General features: G+C 37.5%; 1 protein-coding gene across 3 annotated transcripts in view; it reads right to left on the reverse strand.

Annotated features, from left to right (window-relative positions):
* The window catches only part of LOC136851631 (extracellular tyrosine-protein kinase PKDCC-like), a 108,656-nt gene that overhangs the window by 30,387 nt on the left and 56,684 nt on the right, over positions 1-21,585 (reverse strand). For all 3 annotated transcript variants that reach the window (XM_067126023.1, XM_067126024.1, XM_067126022.1), the window contains 3 exons: positions 14,438-14,651; positions 4,597-4,848; positions 3,616-3,789 (listed from right to left, as the gene is read on the reverse strand). In XM_067126023.1, the coding sequence (XP_066982124.1) occupies positions 3,616-3,789; positions 4,597-4,848; positions 14,438-14,651 (640 nt within the window). The remainder of the gene's footprint in view (positions 1-3,615; positions 3,790-4,596; positions 4,849-14,437; positions 14,652-21,585) is intronic.

Consider the following 21,585-nt stretch of genomic DNA (forward strand, 5'->3'; position numbering starts at 1 on the left):
CTTTGTCAAAATCCTTTTTAGCCCTGATGATGAAGCCATGCTTTGAAACGTTGGCTGGAAATAAAGTTGCATATGCATCACCTCCTTTTCGCCCTCCTGTTTGTTCTAATGTATCTGACTTGCTAGAAGTCAACACTTTCCCGATTATATATATATATATATATATATATATATATATATATATATATATATATATATATATATATATATATATATATGTATGTGTGTGTGTGTGTGTGTGTGTGTTTGGCCCTCCTATTTGTTCTATATATCCAACTTGCTAGAAGTCACCACTTTCCCGATTTGTGTTTATATATATATATATATATATATATATATATATATATATATATATATATATATATATATATATATATATATATATATATATATATATATATAATTTATTTATTTAACTGGTAGCCTACCTTAATGGATGGGAATCCTCATATGAATATCTATAACAGGTTTTGGGTGATAGACGGGAATTATGAGTATTAACATTACGTGCCAATCGGTTTGGATGAATTTCACGGGAAAAATGTTCATAGCACTTCAATGGGCCATAAATGACTTACGGCAACTATTTAGCTCAGCTCTGGAGAGACACCAATCAGTATGCCTTGAGATTTCAGAGTGGAATGTACCGCCTCTCTGCCACTCCAGGATGTCTTTTTATTTATTTGCTCATAAATACACCCAAGGATTGCTGTTGGTTTTAGTTCTTATCTTTTATGATAGTGCGTCAGCTATAACTGTAATTTTGCAAAGAAAAGTGCAGAGAAATATCAGAAAAAACATGTATACCTCTAAAAAGTTACTGCATTTCCCCATCTCAGTAAATCTCATATATATATTTTACAACAAATATACTCAGGATTTGTTACTGATTTTAGTTCTTATCTGTTATGATATTCTGTGTGCTGTAATTATAATTTAACAAAATAAAATACAATAAATTATTAAAAAAACTGCATAACTTAGGCTGGGACTTTGTTTGGCTACACTCTGCTGCCAGCTGTCTCTTCCCAACAGCACTCAAACCAAAATAAGCAAGGACCTGAGAAGACTCCTTGCACAGCCCAGCTTTTTCAGATGACAATTAGAACAAAGTCTGGGCCCATTATAGTTTGGGTCCATGGTAGATCTAATCCTGAGTTTGTGACTGTAGGATTTAAAGAGTCTGGTTCTCACATCCCAGGAAAAGGTTTTGCAATCGCTTTCATCTGAAATAAGGAAGATACTCTGTCCGTGGACCTGGAAGGGGTCTCTGGCAAACAGGCCAACATGACTTCACCGCTCATACAAGTGACAATACATATGGATGCTTCCTTGACAGGTTGGGGAGGCCACAGGGAGGACTGTCAGTTAGGGGGGAGATGGTCACCTGTTATGAGGAAGTGTCATATCAGCTTCCTGGGCTATTGGCTGTCTTTCCATCTCAGAAAATTGAAACCCCCAAAAGGGACACACATTTTGTTGGTCCTAGACAATATGACTGCAGTGTCTTATATCAAGAGGTTAGGCTCATGATGAGCTCCTCTCAAGTCAGTAATTGCTAACATGTGTCTATCTAGAAGAGGACCTGTTTGCCACATGCGAGACTCATCAACTTCCAGTGGGCATCTCTGAACCTGGACATTCAGGCATCAGCAAGAGATGCATTCCTTCAAGACTTGAGTGAATGGAGGACAATAAGCCTTTTTCCTTCATTGTCCCAGATTTCGAAAGCTTTGAACAATCTACTAGCTTTTAATTAAATTGGTTGCCTAGTAGCCATGAGTTAGCCAAACAGTCATTGGTTCCTTGTTTCTTCAATAACAGACAAGAGAACTGATTCCAATGATGTCCGTTGTTCTATCTCAGATAGGAGGGAAAGTTGTCTAAGCATCCTCCTTTCTGAGCTGTGACCTTCACATGTGGATTTTGAAATCTTAGTCTACCATGAAGATTATTTAACTAACACTGCTAGGTTATCTAATGTAAAAACTACGGGCTTCATCTGTCCGACATACCAGTCCGTATGGAAAATGTGGTTAGATTACCTCCATATTTAGGGCCCAGTTGAAGTCTGTTGTAACAGTTTTACATTTTATTATCTTTCAAGGTCAAGCACCTTGCTATTTCAAAAATCATAGCATACAAGGCAGCATTGGTGGAATACTTGCCTCATGGTTTTAAAATTGATCCTAATACAGAAATTGTTAATTCCGTTCTCCAGTCTTTTACGCTGCAAAGGTCAGCTCCTCCAAGGCTACCCATTACCTGGTCCTTGAATAAGGTTCTTAGACTGCTGTCATCCCCTCAATTCATGGGCCCAATACAACTACAACTCATATGCTCCAAAAGGCAGTCTTACTGACTGCTTTGGCATCAAGAGCTCGGATTAGTGTACTGGGCTCTCTTAGATAAGGACACCATTTCACCACTCATACACCTAGTTGTCATTTACTGTTGTCTCCTGGCCTATCATACCTGACCAAGAATGAGGACCTTTTTAAAGGGAAAATTCCCTTTTCTGATAAAGAAGCTCAGTATTTCATATAGAATATTATGCCTGGTTCAAGCACTGACGGTTTACCTAATGTCACAGCAAACATTCCAGATGGTCCCATTTTTCCTACACCCTAGCACAAACAAACCACTCTCTCTATGTGGGCTGAGAATTATTTTAGTGGGCCCCATTTAAAAGGCAGACCCTCACTCCTTTCCTAAGTTTCATGACAACCAAAAGGTGAGTACATCATTAACTTTGTTTGGAAATGCTTCCTTTGAAGAAGTCTTCGTGTATGGAGTGGTTATTAGAGGCAGTATTCTTGAACCGGTGAAGGAGCAATAATCCTGCGACCAGACCCAACATAATTAGGTAAGTCACTGTAGAACCATAGGGGATAATACATATGGCCAATATATATATGTGTGTGTATATATATATATATATATATATATATATATATATATATATATATATATATATATATATATACAGGCGGTCCCAGGTTTTACAAATGGGGTTTCGTTCTATATTTGTCGTAACCCGAAAATCATCGTAAGCCGGAAAATCGTCGAAAATCGTCAAAAATCATAAGAAAACCTTACTTTTAATGCTCTGGGTGCATTGAAAACGACGTAAACTGCATTATTATTGAGTTTTACATCAAAAAACCTTCAAATTATGATTATTCTGCCGTTTTGGGGCCATATTTCTTCTTTCGGATAAAAATTACACAAAGTCGTAACCCCGAACATGCGTCGTAAGCCGGAAATAATTTCTGATGAATATATTTGAAAAGCGTCGTAACCTTGGAACGTCGTCGGAACCGTCATAAACAGGGGACTGCCTGTATATATATATATATATATATATATATATATATATATATATGAGCCACTCTATTTCATTTTCCTCCTTTGAAAAATTATACCTGAAATTGTCTGTATTTTTTCTTTCAATCACGGGATTACAAACCTAATTACAGATTATGTACTCATAATAAATAATTGTAACCTTGGCCTACAATATTTCAACATTGCCTGAAAAAAATAACATTAATTAGCTACTAAATTTCACTCCTAAGATTACAACACAACATGGTCACTACAACAAAGTCATACCTGTCCAAGTATAATCATCATTTATGATGAATGCTTGACATGATGACATCTGGGAACACAACCATGCACCTTCTGAAGGAGAAGAAACTGACTGGACACAACCAGTAGAAATGACAGTCTTGAGGCAAGGAAAGTCTGAATTCTCTATTGTAACTCCAGGATGAATGGTATAATCTGAAAAAGTTATTTCATGACAATGAATCTTCAACAATGATTCTGACTAAATGGCTTTCATATGTTGTTAATTGCTTACTTTGGATTAAGTGATGAACTTTGCTGCGAGTATGTCTGCAGATGTTTAAAACCAATCAAGCAGTCTTTTTAGTTCAGGACTAGCTGTGGAGCATAATTTCCCCTCTCTTTTACATAAAGACACAAGATATAACAATACATCGTCAACTACATATCAAAATGTTTATCAATACACAATGGCATAAATAAAATGTCTCAATCTGGTCCCTAGGAAAAACTTAACCATGAAATCTACCGTCTTATATAAAATATACATTAGGTACTTATATGTGGAATTTTCAGTGAAGATAATCTTTTATAAAAATTTCTGGAAATTTACCTCTTAATATTGCAACAGAGGGCCACATGCAGGTTTTCTGCAGCATCCCTTCCACCACAGCAATAAGAGGATTCTATTTGTGAAATAACTACAGTATAACTCAACTTGGATTTAACATTTGTTGTGCAAATACAAAATTTAAGATGAGTTTTATGACTCACTGTTACAACCTTCCTATTCTATTATGAATTCACTTTTAAGGCCTCTAAATGATATAGGCCTCTACTGCTGTGAAGTAATTGATAGGAGAGGTGAGAAATGGAGATCCCCAGGGATAAAGTCTCACAGCATTAATCACTGATTTGTTAAAGCAATCAAAACTTGGTTTAACCATGCCTGCTGGTTTCTATTCCTAGAAGAACATTGTTTTATATTTCATATAATTGAAGCAGTAAGAAATATTAACTCACCACTAATGAATCTCTTGTCAAATTCAGTCAAATATGCACCACTGGAGTAGATCTTAACCAACTGATGAACTCGAAAATATACATCTTCAGAACTCAATATTCCTGATAACTGTTGATTCACTATATCTATAGCCCCTGCTTCTAGTGGCTCTGGGCATCCATATGGAATTAAAAGACGAATAAAGTGCCTTCCAGCATACACAGCATTGAGGCGGCTATTGAATCCTCTACATATACCAGCCTGACAGGTTACTGTGAAATAAAAATAACATCAAGATATTACATTAAACATCATTATCTATGACAGGTTCTGAATAATAACGAGGAAATTATGATTACACAATACAAGTTTTTATACAACCCATTACACTGTGCAAAAACACATCCAGGCAGGCACACAAAACAAACATTCAGAGAGAAAATTCTACTGCACATGCTTGGTTGACAGGAAGCTGACACTTGTCAATCAGCTGTGCCAGACTCCTGATGAAAGAAAGGGAAAGTTAGGAGGACACCAAAATTTATGAATAAATTTTAAAAAAAGTTTTTTATATAAAAACACACTGTATGCTAATAAAACTCTTGCAACATAAAATAGCCCAAACTGCTATTTTTAAGAGGGAGTGTGATACAGCTCATCAAAGAGAATGAGCTGCTAGAAGTCTTTCAAAATCCCAAGCCTGACAAAATGGTCATGAATGTTTGGAGGCCTAGGAAGACCTTCTGGATCTTGAGGATGTTGAAGTGGCTATCCTGTCTGTACTAGGTCTCCTGAACCTAATGGGCCCATCTTGAAGCTGAGATGTATGAGAATGTGAGGAGCCCTAGATAGAGGGACCAGAGGCTACTAAATTTGCTAGGTATTTTATTTTGGCTACAACTAAAATGTTGAATAGTTTACCTAATGCAGTTTTCAAATCTTCTGGCCTCTCAATGTTTAAGCAAGGAGCAAATTCATTCCTGCTTTCTGATTCTGCTAGCATCTCCTGAATTCAGGTTTGTTGGTCTTATTTTCAACCTCATTCGTTCATTAACCATCCTAAAGAGATGTAACGCCCCGACACTGCAAATTTTTTTCTAATCCTCAAGCTTGAAGTTTTGCTATAATAAGTCTGTTAATAGCATACATGCAAACTATAAAGCAAAAATCAGAGAATATCCAAAAAATATATCTTTTCACTGTAAAGGGTTGCTTTCACTGAAATTAACTGTTTATTCATGTTGTTTATCCACTGCTGCTAAGTGAAACTTGCTATTTCCACTAACACTCAACTATCTGGTAATGACAAGAAGTACACATGCAGTTTTATTTATCCTCACAAGTTTTGGCATTAATTTGTTAAAATAAAATTTAAATTTTCCTGTCACTAAAATCTCCACTCTATAATAAAATTTTTCTAATAACAATGACTCCTTACACTGCAGAACAGTGAAAATTAATTATGGCACCTTTCATTTACAAAAACTTACAATGTGCAATTATCTTATTTGATATTTACAAATATGCCACTAGTTCTGAAATTTACAAGAATGCCTTTAATACTGTCTTTAACTGACAAGAAAAAAAAAGTCACAGTGACTATGTTTTGTTCCCTATTTCTTTTTAAGATTTTGCTTATACTCAAAATAAAATATAAATGGAAATCAACATGACTATACTTTTTCAATAATATGCATACTTGATAACTTTTCTGGGAGTATCATGTTGATGGTCTCTATCCCTTGATTGATAGCAAAGCTGAATGATTCAGGAAATACAGAAGGCAGAAAGAATTCTAAATCATAGAAAACATTAGTGCAACAGATTAATTAAATTGCTTAACTCTTCAGTTTGAGACTTCCATACATTACCGAAGGTATTGTGATTCCTTGGCTTACTATTATCTATCTCTCTTGTATGAGTATGAAGCAAAGAGATGGGAAAAATGGTCTTGGAAGCATTACAATAAACCAAGTTTCATTTGCCTCATAAGAAATTAATGTTACAAATTAGCATTATGAGATCACAGTCACGCTTCTAGATCTCATACGGCTCACTTGAAGGTTTTTCCTTAAATTACAGATAAAAACTGGAGCTTGATAAAGATGAGGAGGATAGATGGCTGGGGGGAAGAGACCAAAGGGAACAGATAAAAAGTAAAAAGTAAAAGGTAGAAAGGGATGCAGCTGGGGGCTAAAAGGAAGTTGCAAAAACTTTGGAATTACCTCAAGTAACAAGAGAAATAAACTAGTTTCTTAGGAGACAAAAAGCAAAAGGGATTTACTTAATATGACCCTATACCCGAACCTGTTTTACACCACACACATATCAACAGAAATGCCATGAGATTCCCCTATAGAGGGATGAATAAATTTGTTTTTATTTAGCATTTCCCAACATTTTTTGTGAGAGAGAGAGAGAGAGAGAGAGAGAGAGAGAGAGAGAGAGAGAGAGAGAGAGAGAGAGAGAGAGAGAGAGAGAGAGAGAGAGAGAGTGTGTGTGTGTGTGTTTAATTGTCGTTAGTGAGTGCTTTGGTTGTTGGAAGAGGATGAGGTCATTAGTTTGTTTGTGGCGCTGTCTGTCTGTGGAATATATGTGAAGGATTTTTTGGTTTTAGAGTGAGTCTTGAGTCAGAGCTAGTGCTGGTCTGTCGTTTGGTTTTGGACAGTTTTTTGTGTGCTTTTTGAGAGTTGTTGGTTTTCCTTGTTAGTGTACTGTTCTAGTTGTGTATATAATTCTATCTTCTTTTTTTGTGTTCCCTTGTTTTGTTTGTGTGGTTTTGGGTGCTGTGTGGGCGACCGTGGACGCCTTACTCCATCTTCCAGCAACCGAGGATCAGGGTGAGTGTTGTGTACTGTTTTTTGTGGTTTGAAATTCTGCCACACCCCAAAAGTTCTTTTGAGAAGGGGTGAGCAGATAATATAAGGATGATGGGATAATAGATCACCTGTTAAAGTTAACTTACAGAAGCCATAATGATGACCAGAAACAAGACTGAGATTCCCTGAGTTTTAGATGATGAGCACTGACCAAAATTTCAATCTTTAGCTATAACAGAATAAGAGCAATAGAATGAAGGATGGAAGGATTACACTCATCACCCTTCTTGAAAAAAGCTGCACTACACTTGGGTGAAATCACTGAAAGTGCTCACAACCCTCCAAACACTTGGATATCATTAAGGCATTTATAAGCCTTCAAGTGCTTGAATAAGAACACCTGAATACAGTCACATAGTACACATATGCACTTAACAATTCACAATGCAACTGTCCAGAACTTAACTGATGATTCACAACATAGTCATCTAAATTTGTTTATAAAAACAACAAAGTACCAAAAGCACTTCAAAATACAGCAAGAAAGACAATCTCTCTGAGTGCTTGATGCAGACTGATGCCAAATTTGGGGTTGCCCAAATTGTGACTATGCTCAAGTCAGGTAAATAAAGTGCACAAGAATGCATCATCTCTCTCAGAAGAAAACCTTGCCTACCCATACCAACTCAAATGAGTAAAGTTTTCAAAAATGTAATTGGTTAAATTGATGCATTAGATTTCTGTGCATGTAGAATTTTATTTAAAATATGACAGTTTTATGATAAAATAAAGTTTTATATATATTTACAAGTAATTACATAGCTAACAGTTTCTAGTATCGGCAGCTAAAACTGAAATTGGAAATTGGAAGATCTGGTCCTGAAATACGAATCTTAGGTACTTCCTTGAGTCCAGGTGTATAAGGACATGCAAGTACGCATCTTGCATGCCTATTGAGACCATCCAGTCTCCCTGACGAATAGACAAGAATGGAAAAATTTGTCTCCATACGAAACTTTGTCTTTTGAACAAATATGTTCAGGGCACTTACATCCAGGACCGGTCTCCACTCTCCTCTTGCCTTGGGGACTACAAACAGCCAATTGTAAAACCCCTCTGAACTTGGATCTTTGACTACCTCTATAGCTCTCTTCTCGAGTGCACTTCCTCTGTGAGAGCTGAAAACCTCTTTGAGCCTACAGAGTAGGCAGTCAAGACGATGGGTTTCTTGACTAAGGGAGGTCTTCTCTGAACGGGACTTAGTAGCCAAACCTGAGGACTTCCACTACCCATCATTCTGCCCCTTTCTTGCACCAACTCTCCCAAAAGAGGAGGCGCCTGGCACCTACTGGGGCACGGAGAACACTGGCTTCACTTCCTAGCGGAAGGCTTAGCTGAAGATTTCTTGATCAAACGGGGGGTGAAACAAACATTCGTCTGTCCTCTTGACTGAGACCTTTGCTTGCTCCCACGAAAGGGAAAGGGCTGCAGAGGAGAGGTTGTCTTGGAACTAAAAGAGGGAAGCTCCTTAGGGTAATTTGAGGATTGCACCAAAAGATCTTGTATCGACTTCTTTTGTAAAACAGAAGCAATTTTATTCATTACCGACTGCGGGAATAAACACTCACGCACCAGAGGGAAGAACAGAAGGGCAGACTTCTGGGCTGTGGTGATTCCCTTCACGGTGTAAGAGCACCAAAGCTCCCTCTTCTTCAAAATCCCCATGGCACAGAGGCCAATTCTTGAGATCTGTCTCTAATCCCACCGTCCAGTCTAAAAAGCTGACCACTTCGAAAATCTTGAACATATTCTTAAGCAAATGGTTGAGCTCGGCTGAAGAGAACATTATTTGGCCGGCAAAAAGGCCAACCTACGAGAAGAGCCAATTAGACCGGGAAAGTCCCCCTGGGAAGAGGCAGGCACACCCAAGGAAGGAGCTTCCCTGGTGGCGTAAAACTGGTATTGCCTATTCAACAGTCTTGTAGGGGGGTAGCTGAAGCCAGCCTTCCCTTTCTCCCTCTTGTCCGAAAGCCAAATCTCAATCTCACTCAGTGCCTTCCTTGCTGAGGTGGAGAGCACCATCATAGGCAACTTGGATGATTCGGCTGGAAGAATGCTCATCTGAAAGGTAGACGAAGGTGAAGAAGGTAGGAAAGCTGCATAGCAGAAACCGCAACAGCGCTGCATATGCAGATGGAGGAGAATCTTCCTCTGGATCCATATCCACCTCCTCCTTGAATGATGATACAGGAGACAAGGACAAATCTCTAGCAGGTTTCACAGACGAAAGTTTCTTTAAAAAACCAAAAATATCATCCAGTCATTGCTGAATGGGAGCAAGAGACGGATCCATAACCGACGATGTCGAAGCTTGCTGCAGATGAGATGGCACTCCCAATGCCTAAACTGGCACCTAGCGATTAAAAGAAGAGCCTGGGTGACCAGGTGCCATCGTACAATGGGGATTCTCTGACTGAGTGGGCGCTAATGGATGCTCAGAAGCTTCTGGCTGCTCAGCAGCCACTAGGCACTCGAAAGTCACTGGGTGCTTGGAAGCCACTGAATGCTTTGGTGCCAACAAGTGCTCGGGAGCTACTGGACGCTCAGGCACCAATGGGCGCTTGAGACTGCTGTGCTAATTGGCACCACTGGGCACCTGTGCCTGGAAACATTGGGAGAAGGTTCAGGAGAAAAGCTCGGATACTGTTGCGCCAACTGGTGCCACTGGTTGCTTGCATCTGGGAACGTCAGAAGGTTCGGGAGAAAAGAGCTCGGATACTGTTGCACTAACTGGTGCCACTGGGCGCTTGCACCTGTGAACGTAGGGAGAAGGTTCAGGGGAAAAGCGCTCAGGGTTGTCCCAAAAACCGTAAGATGGAACCGACTCCTTAGCCTTCTTGCATGGGACCTGAGGCGAGCGAGACACATCCACCACAGACCTTTTCAGTGGTTTAGACACACCACTGAAGTGCCACTGGCACCTCTGTTCAGGGCTGGAAGCCTCTGGACTAGAGGAAAGGCGGTGAGCCTCCGAAAAGACACCTTTCCACTGGCTGTCTGTTGTCACCATGGGACTTTACTACAGGTGTGACTGAGGGGCCAAATACCCATGGGCAGAGCCCACCAACCTCCCTTGGGCCTCTGGTATGGCATCTCCCAGGTTTAGGGGATTATGCCAGGGACCTTCACCTTGGAGAATCGGCGGGATGGGCAGCCAGCTCCTCCAATAACACTTCACTATTATCACTCACTTTACGCTCCATAAGGGTTCACACTGAAGCCCCTATCTGAGCCACTGTGTTCACTAACAATTTGAACTTGCAATTGAATTTAGACTCCAGACTGGAAATGGCATTAGGGTCAGGAGCAAGAGAACTGGGTAAAGGATCAGGCAGTACAACTAAGGAAGTGGGAATGGGAGAAATTACAGGTAAAAATACAACAGGCACATCAATAGAAAACCTAGCAGATTTCTGACTAGCTACAGTCTTGTCATGCTTAATGGTCGCTTTTTCTCTTCCTTTCCCTCTAACTTTGATAGATGAGAATTTAAAATCTTCCACTGTTTTGGATCCCAATCCTCACATTCAGCACATGGTTCCTCTAACGAACATACCTGACCCCTGCAAGTCGTGCACAAAGTACGTAAGTCATGCCTAGCTAAGGTTAACCTTGCATTACAGTCTTTGCTGCAATAACGAGTACTAGTCGTACTAGCTCTTCGTTGGGTGAGCCAGTAGAGCTCCAGACTGTCACTCGATGGGCCGGAGTTCAATTCCCCCGGCCGGCTGATGAAGAGTTAGAGGAATTTATTTCTGGTGATAGAAATTCATTTCTCGCTATATGTGGTTCCGATTCCACAATAAGCTGTAGGTCCCGTTGCTAAGTAACCAATTGGTTCTTAGCCACATACAATAAGTCTAATCCTTCGGGCCAGCCCTAGGAGAGCTGTTAATCAGCTCAGTGGTCTGGTAAAACTAAGGTATACTTAACTAGTCGTACTTGTGTCTGACATCGCCAGCAAACAAGTCAATAAGCAAAGTCCAAAAGTCAAATCCGTGATAATGAAAGGTTTTTTTAATTAAAACCCTATCTATCTAAATTGCCGAAAGGCTACCAAATACAAAATACTGGTTATTGCAGCAAAGGCTACAATAACGAGTATTAGTCGTACTTGTGTCTGACATTGCCGGCAAATGAAATTAATATACAGTAATGATGTTCATTAAATGCAGAACCAATAAGCATTCTATTATCAACACACAAACATCATTAAAACATTGGGATATGATTTGCGCACGATCACAGTGATGGTTGATATAATATAAGCTTTGTGGTGTAATGTCAAACATGCACTTTGACATCAATAACGAAAGTAAGAAATTAAGGACTGTAGTGATAAATAATAAAACACCAAAGACTGGCAAATTTCATTACCAAAACATACTATTTATGTTTATGGTAGTTTAATTATCAGAGTTCCATTACCTGTAGGTAAGACTAGGTTATGCATACTAAACCATATAAAAATTAACTTTTCTGCAATTATTCACAGAGTACTACAGAATTTAGCTTAAAATAGCATACATCAGCTAGGGAGGATGCTTTTTATATTTCTCATCACTGTTTACCTTTTGTCAGCTGACCATCTTAAAAATAACATGCACAGAATTGCAAAGCACCAATACAAAACAAAACATTAAGAAAAAATGTATTGTAACAAATAAATATTTTATAATTCATTCAAAACTTTGAATAAAAAGACATTTTAGATAAAGTGTCATGTCAACTTCATGAATAGCTCAGGGGTCTGCCCCTTCTGCTAAGTATGTAACAACGACTGACACAATAGGGTGCCCCAATAACTTTCATAGCTTATAGTCTAGTACAATTCCACAGAGCATCAAATAGCCTATCCTAACCAGTATTTTGTAAATATCATTCAATTTAAATAACTAAACTGCTTACCATTTGAACTCAGAGATAAATCTGCAAAATGAATTGCTTCTAACAATATGTAAATGTCCTGTACCTACCTATGCTTACAAGATGTGTCAAGTACTGCATACAGAACCCATACAATATCAATAAAACATAAACATTATTTCTTTTTAAACATAATAACCCCAAATCTTCATAATAAAAAATTGACAGAGAGAGAGAGAGAGAGAGAGAGAGAGAGAGAGAGAGAGAGAGAGAGAGAGAGAGAGAGAGAGAGAGAGAGAGAGAGAGAGAGCATGAAAGGCAAGCAAACATTTTCTAAGTGCATAGTTTATCCTAACATGATGCATACAAGTGTGTATACCATGTACACATGCACACACACTGAAAATATGTAACACTACATTTCAGTACAGTACAGTACCATACTGCATTACGTAATGCCAATAAAAAATAACATTGGAGAGAGAGAGAGAGAGAGAGAGAGAGAGAGAGAGAGAGAGAGAGAGAGAGAGAGAGAGAGAAAAGGAAGGTTGGGCCCACAGTAAGTGCATACTGTTTCCTAACATGGTGCACAAAGAAGAAAGCATTGATCATGTGTGTGCACGTGTTTATTCACTACCCACCCACAAAGGCACAGCCAGGAAAGCGTCAGTAGGCAGGAGTGCGTTTGTTCATTCATTCACCGTCCACCTCACATGGGCGCAAACAAGAAAGCTTCAGTCTACTGTCCAAAAACCCTCGTACTTACTGGATTTCTCTGGGAGGTACAAAATATTTTTGTCATTTATATTGGAATCAGGTGAGTCTATTAAGTAACTAAATCTGCTAAGTTCGATACTTTAAGTTGAGGTGCCACTGTAATGAAAAAATTAAACACTGCTACTTTCACATGTTTAAAATTAGCAATGATCACTAGTTTTAGAAGATTACATGTCTTAGCAGATGGCATACTGTAATTAAATATGTATCTTTCAAATATCAACTGTTCATCATTACTTTACTGATTTTAAAGTGCATGTTAACAACCCCTACCAAGGGAAGATTTTTTTTCACAATTCTCACTCATCCATTTGTGTCACTGTAACTTCACTCTCCTCTGTAACACATTACTGTTGAGAATGTGCACAGCTATTTGTAAAAAACAGAAAAACCTGAAAAACGGTTTTGCAAGTACAGTATCATATCATGATATGTATATTCAAAATACCTAATACTGTAGTGTTCAATGGTTTAGTTGGTAACGTCCTGTAAGTGCAAATGATTTGTATGTCCATGTTAAAATGCCCATTTCTTCATACTTATTCATAATTATTTTTACTAATCCTCTTACACTTCCATATTTGAATATATGTTACATTATGGCTTATTGTAGTAAATTATTATTATGTTTTAAAAGCCTATGCAGTATCAATAATTACTTGAATGTGTGAATCACAGATATGTTTTGATGAATGACATAACCTAGCCTTTTTATACTGCAGTTTGGATGGGCTCCTCACATGCACGCACACAAACAAACTAAGATTGTTTTATAAGACAGAGTCTCAACTGGCACTATATCAAACATAAATTATACAGTACAGGCAGTTTCCAGTTAATGGCGGGCTTGGTTAATGGCGATCCGGTTTTATGGCACTTGTCTAGTGACGAAAATCGGCAAATTTTGGCACTGAAAATCAATGGTTTCCGCTTATTGGCACTGATAATTGGGTATTGGTGCAGATACATACCTAACAGAGGCACCGATAGCCGAAAATTGGTGCTTTTTGGCGCCGATAAGCCCCGAAAATCACCGATTTTCGGTTATCATCACACCCTCAGAATGGAACCCCAGCTGATAACCGGGAACTGCCTATATATAAATTCTGAAAATCAGATCTAATGCAACCTAAATACTGGGTAGTGGCCCTGAAAATTTGAAATCAGGTTGAATTAGTGTAGGAACCAGATTGCAAGTATGTATGAGCATTAGTGAATGTCTACATATATCAGGTTTTTGTTATTCAGAAATTTCCGTTATTAGTGAATGTATGAATTCTGTTTTACTTAAAATAATTGAAATACAGAAATATTCTATGACAAAATACAATTTACTTACAATTGACAATTGTGCTGCCTGTATTATCATCCATCATAACACATTCATCATCTCTAGTGCAATGAGGATCACCTATTACTAAATCATCTACATCAGACAGCTTCAAAACTCCATCCACAACTACAAACTGTTGTCGTCTGAAGTCTTTCATGAGCAATGGTCCTAAAGGTGAAGCTGCCAAATGCTGAAGTATCTTTCCTACATCATAGGCCAACTGCAAAAAGACAAAACTTACTCTTAATGATTTGTTACATACTGTTAGCTATATATGAACATATTAATCAGAGAGACTCCTTACTAAAAAGTATATACAGTAATGACAAAAGCATAATGCTTTTAAAAGATCTTTTTAATATTATATTTCAATCATTTTCATTTCACAGTTACAACCTTCTTATTTTCATCAACACTTAGCTACCCAATTATAGATATGGTCATGACATTTCAGATTAAGTACTGAATCATGAACTGCCAGTCCTGAATGACTTGATCAATAATGACCGAGGCCATGTCTGGCACCTTCCATTTTTACCCAAACTACAGTGATTGGCTGGCCTGAAGTCTGACAATATCTTTCCTAGTCAGTTCATGCCTGGACAGTACTCTTATAGTTAGCAACTATCATCTGCTTCTTTGTACCCTAGGCTGACTGGGATGGCTCTCTGAGTCAGCTGTACAGAGGCTATTTTCTTGGTGCTATATATCAGGTGATTATTTTTTTTCTTGTCTGGTCTGTGGCCACAGGTGGTTCTGGCACCTCTTCAGCATGGTTTAGGCTGAATTTTATGAACATGATTTCCAAGGTCTCATAATTTTTGGTCAAAATTACTGCTGACTGATTAACATAGCTCCAGTTATTGCTTATATCTCCTATATTATCTACTGTTTGAAGGGCCAAGGTCAACCTGAGAAATAGGGAACAATCATGTTCTGCCTGGCTTGGAGCTTCATAATTCTTAGGTATCTGCTTATACAAAATGAGGCTGAACAAGTCATATAACAATAAAGGTATATAAAATTTTTCAATCCTGGAGCTCAAAGATGTGCCAAGTCTACAGATCTAGTATTTCTTTCTAGATGAAATAAATCTGACTTGATTAATCTTGTGTCTAACCACAACTCGAGCAACATTCACATTAAAGCCAATTATTCTCATATGACCATTCCTGACATCTATAAGATGCTTTAGGCCATGATATTACCACGAGATCTGCTGCTTTCAGGTCCCAGGCAAATACTCTTACCTATGGCTATAACTAAGCACTGTATAGTCACTTCTACCATGGGACGAGAAGTGAAAGGACAGTAATGCACAGTAGTAATATGTTACAAATACAGTATTCCCTCAATTACTCACAGTAATACTTCCAAGGCCCATTATAAATATTGGAAATGTCCAGAAATGGTAAAAAAAATTCCATGTGTGTACAATTATAATTTTGTAACCTTTTTTTATTTTTTCATTACAGTGTTGGATATGCTTATAAACAAAACAGAATACTCTGTGCAATACTGTAAAAAAACTTTACAGTGTACTGTATACAAAATGTATGATAAAATCTAACATTAAAATTCTCTCTGTCTCTTTTACCTGTGTGATAATGAACCTGCTTACATGGGCTGGATCTGAAATTTTTTTCTTTACAAAGAATAACCTAGAGAGAGAGAAAGAGAAGACACACAAATACATATCACTGTGATGCATGTGTATATGTATACACACAAACACATATACATATGCTGATTTTATACTGAGCAAGTAGCCACCATTCTGTATTGTATTTTGGTATATCCACATTAAAAATCGAATATTTCATGCAATATTGCATTACAGCAATATTGTTACAATATTTAACACCTTCGCTGAGAGCCTGTTTTTGCCACCAGTGATGAAGGCAGAGTCCTGCTAATCGTGTAACTGACTAGTTATCTTACTTTTACATTTGTGCTTCAACTCTGTGTTATTTTCATTACTGTTATAATATTACACTGTACTATTATGTTATAATGTTTTATTATAGTAGAGTGGTAAAATATGCAAATGATATGTAGGTAATTATTCAAATAATGAATTATGTAGTTTTCATTGGTGATTTATTTCAGTGTGATACCTCTCAAAGCATGGGGTAAAGTAACGCCATTTTTGTTATTCAGTTTGAAAATCTTTTATTACAATCTTTGATGGCTTGCTCTTGGTGAAAATTTCATCTACAAAAACATCAAAAAAAAAAAAAAAAAACACTTGGCATTTTGTAGAAAATGAGAATTTATTATCTCCAATAAAAGTTTCAGAGCACTGATTTTTTGATGAGCTGAATCTTCAATCGTTTTTCATTCACAAATTTTATCACACTTTCTTTCTTTGCTCACACCACCTCTGGTGCTTAATAAAAATGCTTCCTCCTCTGTCACTTTCTCTGATTCATGATTATCTCTGATCAAAATGAAGTTAAAAAATTATCTAAGGTAGGTTTCTTTAGAACTACGATATAATAAGTAACCATATTCATTGCTATCACTATCAGAACTATCTGATAGTTCAGGTCTACTACTATCATTGTCATTTCCAAATAAAAGCCTCTGTAGTAAAGTACATTGTCGTCAAGAGAAACTTCCTCCATCTGTGGCATTTTGATAGTTACTGAAGGTCTAGGCCTTGTTCTGAGATTATCCTGTAAGTTGGAAATCAAATGTTGCCATTTGTTGCTACAATATAGACAAAAGCTACTTAAAATGATGAGAAAATGCATTATCAATTACGAGCTGCCTAACTAGAACCAAAAAAATGATGACTGAGGAGATCAGTTCTATGTTATGGAATAGACCTTTTGATGACTGAGATCAGTCCCACGCCATGAAAGGGTTAATTTGTACGGCATACAAAAATTTATCAAATCTTTACACCACCTACTAGAGCTCCAGCTTTTGTAAATCACTGGCTGTAACCTTTGGTAAATATGTAATGCACTATACTGATTAACATAATCATTAACTATATTCCATTACATAATATTAACTCTATCATATACTGGATTTCATATTTATACTTTGAATATGAGCAAGTTATGGAAACAAGGTGACAAGCTGAGTTCTCCAAGGTATGAAAATCAATTCATAAGTACTTGTGTATATATACACACACATATATATATATATATATATATATATATAAATATATATATATATATATAATATATACATATATATATATATATATATATATATATATATAATATATATATAATATATATATATATATATATATATATATATATATATATATATATATATATATATATATATATATATATATATATATATATATATATATATATATATATATATATATATATATATATATATATATATATATATATATATATATATATATATATATATATGTATATATATATATATATATATATATATATATATATATATATATAATATATATATATATATATATATATATATATATATATATATATATATATATATATATATATATATATGGGAAAGTCTCCGAGAGAGAGACTTCGACAAAATCGGATTCGAGAAATGCCGAGTAAAGTTTGCGCCGGTTCCCGAACAACAAACCGAGAGAGAGAAACATATGATGTTTGGAAAGCGCTAGTTGGCGTTGTTGGTAGGCGTTCTTCCCACGCATATTTAAAAGCACTTAAAGCAGTGATTTTATGCATTACAGTAGACTCTGAATGGAATTTACCATAAATTTACAATCCTGAACATACACAATGTTTATGTAATTACAGTAGTACGCGATACGCCCACCAGACGGCGCCCTGGTTTGTTTACATTTGCGCTTGCCACAAGCTGCCGATGCCGAAGTAACTTAAGACTTTTTCTTAATTTTTATAACAGACTACAGTACATTCGGCTTATTTTTAATATTATATTATTAATTTAATGTAATGACCAGGCTTGTTTTCATTGTATTTATCATTAACAACAGTTTTTGTGCGCAGTTACAGTACATTCTGGAGTGCATATGGGCTGCCTAGCCTAGCCTGCAGCACTCGGACCACTGGTAGGCCAATTTTTTTTATACAGTATGCATTTAAAACTGTAAGAAGACTTCTAATAAGGTAAGTTATTTAACTCTGAACTTATTTAATTGTAATGTGTGTAGTGTTTTGTATAAAAGACAAGGTTGGAGTAGTGACTGGTGGTCAGGAACGGATTAATCCATTTTCAGTTATTGCTTATGGTCGAAATTGATTCGAATTCGACAAAATCGAATCTCGACATTCCTTCTAGAACGGATTTGCCGGAAACCGAGGTACCACTGTATATATATATATATATATATATATATATATATATATATATATATAGAGAGAGAGAGAGAGAGAGAGAGAGAGAGAGAGAGAGAGAGAGAGAGAGAGAGAGAGAGAGAGAGAGAGAGAGAGAGAGATGCAAAACTGCAATAGTCCTTATCTTTGGAAAGTTTACACTTCACATTTGACTACTTTGATTATGAGAGCTTTTAAACCTGGAGAGAGAGAGAGAGAGAGAGAGAGAGAGAGAGAGAGAGAGAGAGAGAGAGAGAGAGAGAGAGAGAAAGTGCAAAACTACAATTGTCCTTATCTTTGGAAAGTTTACACTTCACATTTGACTAATTTGATTATAAGAGCTTTTAAACCTGGAGAGAGAGAGAGAGAGAGAGAGAGAGAGAGAGAGAGAGAGAGAGAGAGAGAGAGAGAGAGAGAGAGAGAGAGATATTAAAGTTTTTACCCAAGTTACAACTGAACGAACAGCAAACAAAGTCTAAATGCAATACCTTATCATTTTATCATGTCCTGATACAATACTTGTTACCCCCAAATGCCATCTAATTTCATGGAATGAAAAGTGAACAAGAACTAAATGCAATACTTAGTCATTTGTTTGTGTCATATGGACAGGCAATATTTTCAAGTACTGTGCCAGGTAGTTATATTTACATTGTAAAAGTTCAGTTCATTTGTTGATTACATGTAAACTTCCCTTCTGTAAGTAACCGTGTTGATGTCTGTCTGTTTAATATCTCTCTCTCTCTCTCTCCTCTGCACAATTACTTAATTACAAGTTAATATCCTTTAATAAAATGTAATTTATACAATTGTGTTTATCAGTAAACATATACACTGCCTGTTTACCCAAAGTTTAAACCAATGATGTATCACTGCCTAAGTTGATTTATGAAGTGTTTTGGAGGAGTAAGCATTCATAAATTTCTGAATGCCACACTATATAAATACAGAGAAAATGCATACTGTAGTTTACCTCAACATGATGCATCTGTGTACATATACACAAACATGCATATCTAGTGTCCATATACACATGCAAAGAGACAGACACTGATGTGCAAGAAAAGTTCTAACATAACATGGTTGGGCAGTTTATATTGATACATTATTTCATAATCTGTTACAGTTTTTCAGTCTGTTGGTATTCCAACCTCAGAAAATATTTAATTTGTGAAAAAATGACACATTTTGTATTTGTTTTTCCTAACATACAAACCTGAGGTCTTTACATAGGAATCACCTTCAGCGCAAGCAGGAGCAGGCTATTCTACACATCAAGGTTGTCCGATAATTGCTGAGGTATGCATCCACTTGCCTAATACCCCAGGTATCAGAATGAGGGGTGGCTACAGGTGGGCAGTGTATGTAAAGACCTCAGGTTTGTATGTTAGGAAAAATACAAATTACTTCCAAAATTTGTCATTTATTCCCACAAGAATACAAACCATCGGTCTTTATATAGGAAGACTTACTTTTTGGTGGGAAGATCTGAGTAGACTTCCTAACCACCTGGAGGTCTGCCTCATCTAGGACTTTTTTCTGGTCATGTAGTGTCGAGCAAAGGAAGCAGTCCCGTGCCTCTGATCAGGGGAACAAATGCCCTTGACTGTCAGACTCATGGGCTTTTCAAAGTAATGGGTGTAAAAGCAACATTACTTCAAAAAAGGGTAGGGAGAACACTATGTTGGAGACAATACAGCTAAGTAATGGGTCAGTTTTATTGCCAACCACCACTCTCCACTTGCTAGAGAGGGGGCAAGACTTGCTTCTATTAGATCATAACAATGGAAAAATAGAATGGCTGATCATTCACCTGCATCTGTGCCTGTCCAGCATGTGACGGTTTGAAAACCTATCCTCTGCCCACCGTAAGACAAGAGGCAAGAGAAAGGGAAAGGACGGAGGGCAGTCACCTTTCACTTCTATGACTGTACATCTTAGACCAGATGCTACCTGCCCTGCTATGGGAACTGGATGAGCTTGCGCAACTTGTTGAGCAGCCACCACAGGAACCAAGGAAAAGGTGTCCAAGGACCTATGGGCAATGTCCTTCGGAGCAAAAGGTGAACGTCGTATGACGCGACCACACTCCTGCTCTCAGCACCTCATGCACCGACTGGTTCTTCTTGAATGCAAGTGCAAGGGACGGAGCGTGCTCCTGACTTTGTGAGCTCTAGGCTGGAACATACTCAAGTACACCCACTTGATAGCCTCATGAAGCCAAAAAGAGATTGTGCTCTTGAACCCCTCTTTCTTGGTCTTGCCAGTGCTAACAAAAGTTATCGACACCCAGGCCTGAGCTACAGAGTCCTTTTAACGTAGCACCACAACACTCTAACTGGGCAAAGTAGCATCTTGTTTGGTTTGTTACCTAGGGAGGGGATTGAGAAGGACTCAAATCTGATACCAGGGACTGATGGATTCTGAGTCTTTGCTACAAATTCAAGGATAAATTCGAAAGAAACAGATCCCCATCTCCTCGAGTGCTTAACATTATAAGGTAGACCATGGGGTTCGCTTACTCTCTCTTTGCCGATGCTTGGGCAAGCAGAGATACAGGTTTGGGGGTTAGATCCCCATCTGACGACTCTTGTAGAGGCTTGTAAGGTACACGAGTCAGGCTTCAAAGGACAAGAGTCATCCCACTCAGGGGTCCTGAGTTCCCTGAAGGGCAAGACTTTTCGAAGCTTCTCATCAGCATGGAGATCTCCGATGAGGAAGAGAGATCTGTGTCTTTTAGACCTAGGACTAGGCCCAGGGTGGCTCTGTAGCTCTTAATTGCTGAGAAAGAGAGATGCTTTTCTCGGTGAAGGAAGACTAGGAAGACTAGAAAGT

This window comes from Macrobrachium rosenbergii, chromosome 23 (genome assembly GCF_040412425.1).
Source record: "Macrobrachium rosenbergii isolate ZJJX-2024 chromosome 23, ASM4041242v1, whole genome shotgun sequence".
NCBI classification, from domain to species: Eukaryota; Metazoa; Arthropoda; class Malacostraca; order Decapoda; family Palaemonidae; genus Macrobrachium; species Macrobrachium rosenbergii.